This window comes from Notolepis coatsorum (assembly GCF_963971535.1).
Source record: "Notolepis coatsorum genome assembly, chromosome: 15".
In the NCBI taxonomy this organism is placed as follows: domain Eukaryota; kingdom Metazoa; phylum Chordata; class Actinopteri; order Aulopiformes; family Paralepididae; genus Notolepis; species Notolepis coatsorum.
Window position 1 is genome coordinate 27,106,209 of NC_140179.1, and position 6,686 is coordinate 27,112,894.

Consider the following 6,686-nt stretch of genomic DNA (forward strand, 5'->3'; position numbering starts at 1 on the left):
GAACAGAATAAGACTCCAGATGCTCCTTATGTACAAATGGGGATGAGGGTACATTTATGCACATGTACTGGGATTGCCCACCAGTTAAGATATTCTGGAAAGAAGTGTCCCAGCAATTATCAAATTTCTTAATTCTGAATATACCTGTACACCCCTCTGTATTGCTGTTGAATGATGTTCTTGAGTTTGCAGTCCCTATACAGCTAAAGAGATTAGTTTTATCTGGTATCACAGCGGCTAAAAAGCTAGATAGCATCACGATGGTTTCAACCGGAAAAAATTTGTAGGAAGGTTTGGATTCTTACATATCTCGATGTGATTTATCTAGAAATATCTACAGCAAGGATTTTAGGTGTCAGTGAATCCAAAATTGAAATGTGGTTAGAGGTGGTGGAGAGAATAAAAGCTAGCATATAATGGTAGTGCCTGGTAAGGAGCGAATGATAATGGATGGATTATCCAAGTGGCGGGTCCGGGGGGGGGGGGGGAGCGAGCGAGAGCATATGTGTGTAGGGTATTAGATAGCAGGTATTAGGTATATATCTCTTATAATACATTTATTTAAATGGTGATTTAATTGGATGTGTACTGTTAATTAATGCTTGTATATCTAATTTTATGTTATGTTTATGTGTATGTTTAAAAAAAAATATATATATATATATATATATATAAAAAAAATAAGATAATCCTTTATTGATCCCCTAGGGGAAATTCAGGTGTCAGAGCAGCATGGGGGGGGGGGGGGTACAGGGTGGGGGATGCATAGATTCACAGTACAGTACAATATAGTAATATAAAATATAATAATAATAATAATAATAAAGTAATAAATAAAGTAATATAAATATAAAATAGTAATATAAAAAGTACAAACACAAGATAGACCAGTGTTATGAGTCTCTCTAGTGCAAAGAATCAAGATAGAACCAAGATAGTCGTTGATGTGAGTCTCTAGTTCTCATGTCCCGAGTTGAGACAGTGATAGCTCTGGCAGCAGAACCGGCCGCTCCGGCCGCCCAAGCCCTTTGTTGTAGAGCCTGATGGCTGCCGGTATAAAGGACCGGCCCAGACGGTTTGTGGTGTGTCGGGGGGGGGGGGGGATGAGTCTTAGGCTGAATGTGCTCTTCATTCTGGCCAGCTCCTCGTAGAGGGGGTGAGAGGGGTTCTCCAGGATGGCTTCTAGCTTTTTTCCTCATCCTCCTGTCAGCCACCACCTCTAGATTATCCAGCTCACCACCCACTAAAGGAACATGCAAACATTATGGGAAATGTGCTTACCGTCTTCTCCAATTACACATTTGTGCTAAGCTAGGTTGCTTTCTACTGAACGCGTCTGACTCTGGAGAAGACGGTAACATTCCCCATAATGTTGACGTGTTCCCTTTTTAATTTCTGTTTATAAGTGTATACGGTGTGTGTTTTGGCTGATCTCAGCCTACATCACTAAACGCCATTCACACTGCTATTGATGTTGAAAAAGGGTTTGAAATACTCCATGAAACCTGCAAGTTGCTGGGCACAGGTTTGCTCTTGTGAAAACCAGGACACCCGCTTGGATTACTGCAACTCCCTTCTCTTTGGTCTCCCCCACAAACTCCTCCATAAGCTCCACCTGGTCCAGAACGCTGCTGCCCGTATAATAACCAGAACCCCTGTCATCAGCCACATCACCCCTGTTCTACGCCAACTCCACTGGTTTCCCATCAAACACCGCATTGATTACAAGATCCTCCTCCATACATTCAAGGCCATCCATAACCTCGCCTCTCCAACCTCCTCCACATTAACATTCCCACCCGGTCCCTCAGGTCTGCCTCCTCCATCAACCTGACCGTCCCCCCAGCCCGTCTGTCCACCATGGGGTCAAGAGCCTTCAGCTGCTCTGCCCCCCGACATCAGGAACATTGACTCCATCATCCCATTTAAAACCCACCTCAAAACCCACCTGTTTAGGCGGGTGTATGTCTGATTTTATTGTAAATTTGATTGTGATTGTAAATTAACTGTTATTAATTGTTGTACAGTGACCTTGAGTGTCCTGAAAGGCGCCTTATAAATAGGATGTATTATTATTATTACACCTTTTACTTTCGCTAACACTCTCCTGCAAGCCTCGCACATTGAACTTCTGCTGGGCGTGCTTGTTCATGTTATTAACTCGAGGGTGCTCCCGGTTGATTCGTGAATTTGAAGGACTTATGGTAGAGTAATAGATTATTGTTAGCAAAAGTAAAAGGCACCATGGTGTTGAATGACTTATGGTAGAGTAAATAGTAAATGGTGCATTTATATAGCGCTTTTATCCAAAGCACTTTACAATTTTGTTCCTCACATTCACCCATTCACTCACACATTCACACACCGACAGCAGAGGCAATCATGCAAGGTGCCAACCTGCTCATTGGGAGCAGTTAGGGGTTAAGTGTCTTGCTCAATGACACTTCGACGCGCTGCCGGGGGGAGTGGGAATCGAACCGGGAACCTTCCTATTACCAAATGGGACATGATGCAGGGTGCAAAAGGCTGAGAGACCCCACAATTCTGAACCGAAAATGTCTCCATTGTCCACACACTGTAGCCATGCGTCCCCATGCATAAAAACGCCAAGAACGGAAGCAGGTCAACAGATTTAAAGTCATCAGTCATCAGAGAAGCCACCTATTCTCGGTCCTCGCTCCACAATGGTGGAACGAACTTCCCACCACAGTTAGGCCCCGAAACCCAATCAATCTTTCACTGTCGACTAAAAACACACTTCTCCAATCAATATCTGAAATGAATAATTAATAATAATTTATTTTTATTTATTTTTTACTTCTTACTGTCTTATACTATCATGCACTCTTCCTACTATACTAATATGTCTTTACTGTACTACTGTGCACTCAACACTGCAGCACCCAAGTTTCAGAACTGTTTGATTTGTACCCTTCCTGCTGACTTGTCGTACAGAACTTGTAAGTCGCTTTGGATAAAAGCATCAGCTAAATGACAAAATGTCAAATGTAAAGTCCCCATGAAACGATTTGATTTAACATATCAATGTTTCATGTCTCCCCCTAGTGGATGTCAGTCCAGACACCCTGCACCAGGCCAAGCTGGGCCTGGTCAACCAGACGGTCTGCAGACAGCGCTGGGGAGAGGGCCTCATCACAGACGAGCATCTCTGTGCCGACGCAGCCGCCTCTGCCTCCTGCATGGTGAGAAACACTGTGCTGAAACAAAAGTGTTTCAGTATAGGATAAGAAGTAGCTTGAGCCCTGCGGCTAAACTACATAGTGACCACTCTCTTGGGAAACTGTATGCACAGGCCAATATGCTGGCACGAAAATGTTATGCGTGTACAGATAATGTGAAAATAAGCCTGTTCAGAGCCTATTGTACTCCGCTTTATACTGCCCACCTCTGGTGTAATTATAGCTCAGCAAAAATGTGAAAACTGCAGGTAGCATAATAATGATGCATTTAGGATCCTCCTTAAGCTCCCAAGATGGACTAGTGCAAGCTATATGTGACAGAAAATGTCCCCACCTTCCATGCTCTGCTGAGGAACTTGATGTTTAAATGTATGTGTCGACTATTAAGTAAAACAAAAATAAAACGGGATAATAGGTGCCATTACTGATGTCAAACAAAGCGATACAAGGTACTCCTCTGGTTTGTGGAAACATTGGAATTGATGCCCTTATGTATTTTAATCTATGTTGTTGTCCTTGTTTTTGTATTGTTTTTATGGGTGTAATATGGACCTTGATTGATTGATTGATTGAAAACTTTATTAACAGATTGCAGAATGGGTATGAATGAATGAATGAATGAAAACTTTATTAACAGATTGCAGAATGGGTACAGTACAGTACAGCTCAATACATACAATTGTTAAGGGGATGCAGACCAGAGAAAGACTTTCGTCTTGTTTACATCAGGGTCCCCCATTTTCAATTCATCGTAACATATGACATACATGACATACAGATAGACAGTACTGCTACATCTATACATTTATGACATACCAGATTTGCAAATACAGTACTGTTTGTGATACAGAAGGAGTCAGGAAAAGGGAGTATATACATTTGACGTAGAAACTGTACATTGGAGGAGGTTGGGTGGGGGGGGGTTGGGTACACTGGGATATTGACAACCATACTGGGTAATCTACATTGGAGGTGGTTGGGGGGGCACACTGTATAAACAAGCAAAACTGTACATTGAGGGGGGGGGGGAGACACTGTACAAACAAACAAAATTGTACATTGGACTATTGACAAAGCCATACTAGGTAAATTACTGTACATTGGAGGGGGTTGGGTTAGGATATTTACAGGGGCCAGTGTTGAATTGCAGTCTCCCGTAGGTGTCCCTTGAGAGAGGTTTTGAAAGTGGGTAGTGATCCACATTCCTTTACAGCTTTGGGTAGGGCGTTCCACATCCACATGACCTTGAGTCTGGAATAAAGTCTTCATCATCAATTCACTAACAAACTGAGACAGTTAAGTACCAGATCTGTGCTATCCTAAGTCTCTCTCCCCCTCCTCTCTCAATCCTCCCTCTCCTCTCTCTCCCTCCTCTTTCCTCTCCCTCCCCTCCTCTCTCTCCTCCCTCCCCTCCTCCCTGCCCTCCTCTCTCTCTCTCCTCCCTCTCTCCTCCCTCCCCTCCTCCCTGCCCTCCTCTCTCTCTCTCCCTCCCCTCCTCTCTCTCCTCCCTCTCCCTCCCCTCTCCTCTCTCTCTCTCTCTGCAGGGGGATCCGGGTGCTCCTCTGTTCTGTCAGAAGCATGGAGTCTACTATCTCTTTGGCATGATGACGTGGGGAAACCACCGCTGTGACCCTGGCGAGCCTGCCGTCTTCTCCAGCATACCGGCCTATCATCCCTGGATCACAGATATCACTGGAGATATCTGACTCTTTTATGTATAATCAAATAAACAATTTGAATAAACAATCTGTTTTCAAGTTTATTTACAGGCATTGATGGATAGAAATGGTGCTCCATAGAAATGGCCCAACCAATAAATTGAAAGTGCAAATCCAAACTAATATAGAATTAGTATACTACTGTACAGTTTAGATTTGTCATTATGAACAAGTCTCTCCTTTAAAGGACCACGGTAGTCTTTTTGACGTGTGGGTTCAAGGTCATTCTTGCCTTGATACAAAAATCTAGACACCCTTCTTTTTTTCATAATCTTTTACCATTAAAGAAAAATGTGGTAATTACTTTGACCAGTAGTTGGTGCTCACATTCTATCACACACTCTGAAACACTGGACTCATCATGTTTGACCTGTACTCTCCCAGGTGGGAGGCTTTGATGGTGAGTTCCACCTGAGTAGTGTCAACGCGTATGACTCGACAAAATATTCCAGTGGCTTCGTATTGTAGATGGATTAGCTGAATTACTATTCAAAATCTCCACTGATTTTGATAAGTGATTTCGGGAGGCTTCGATGTACATATCGGTAATCCCTCTGATACTTGTGCCAAAGAGCTGACTGATTTGCGATATGCCTTTGGGCCATCTCTGTATGCATCTGGGCCAAACACGAGTACATTCTAGATTTGGTCACCAAGGGTGTCATCGTCCTAGAAGTTGTTAAATCAACATAATTTCTATGTCTCTTTCAACCGGTAAAGCAGTTTGAAAAAGCAATGCACCCATTTACCATTTACCACAAGCATTGTTAGTTCAACTCTTTGGGGGGGGGGCTTTCACTGATACGAAACGTAAATATATATATAACACACCTTTTCTTCCCCCCCATGTGGTCCATTAAGTACCTTATTTACATTTCCTGATGAGACTGTTAAAAATACACACAGCATGGTGAGAAAACGTTATATTGATGAGTGCAGTAGAGCAGCGGTTCTCAAACTACGGGTTTGAGAACAGTGCTGTAATAAAATGTTCTAATATGCATGATCAAGTTCAACAACGTGTGCTGTTATTTTGATATTCCTTAATTCCATGTTGAAATGACGCAATACATTAAGTGTGGGGTCGCCCAAAAAAAATCCTAAATAAAATGGGGTCGTGGTATAAAGAAGTTTGAGAACCCCTGCACTAGAGAGACGTCTAATTGAACCCTATATTACACATTCAGCTTGTGATCTTGTTGAACATTGTAATGACTAACACCACAGATGGGTTCTGAGTTCACTTGCTTCTGTGGTTGGTTGATAGTTGGTTCATTTGCCCTGGCTGTACTGTGGCAGCCTCCTCCTGTGCCCTGGCTGTACTGTGGCAGCCTGCTCCTGCCCTGGCTGTACGGTGGCAGCCTGCTCCTGCCCTGGCTGTACGGTGGCAGCCTGCTCCTGCCCTGGCTGTACTGTGGCAGCCTGCTCCTCCTTTGCCCTGGCTGTGCTGTGGCAGCCTGCTCCTCCTTTGCCCTGGCTGTGCTGTGGCAGCCTGCTCCTCCTTTGCCCTGGCTGTACTGTGGCAGCCTGCTCCTGCCCTGGCTGTACTGTGGCAGCCTGCTCCTCCTTTGCCCTGGCTGTACTGTGGCAGCCTGCTCCTCCTGTGCCCTGGCTGTACTGTGGCAGCCTGCTCCTGCCCTGGCTGTACTGTGGCAGCCTGCTCCTCCTGTGCCCTGGCTGTACTGTGGCAGCCTGCTCCTCCTTTGCCCTGGCTGTACTGTGGCAGCCTGCTCCTGCCCTGGCTGTACTGTGGCAGCCTGCTCCTCCT

General features: G+C 44.4%; 1 protein-coding gene across 1 annotated transcript in view; it reads left to right on the top strand.

Annotated features, from left to right (window-relative positions):
• The window catches only part of ovch1 (ovochymase 1), a gene marked incomplete at its 3' end in the record, with an annotated part of 75,410 nt that extends 70,504 nt beyond the window's left edge, over nt 1-4,906 (top strand). Inside the window, exons 11-12 of the mRNA XM_084330939.1 lie at nt 3,067-3,203; nt 4,745-4,906. Coding sequence (XP_084187065.1) covers nt 3,067-3,203; nt 4,745-4,906 — 299 coding nt within the window. The remainder of the gene's footprint in view (nt 1-3,066; nt 3,204-4,744) is intronic.
• Between the last annotated feature and the right edge of the window lie 1,780 nt (nt 4,907-6,686).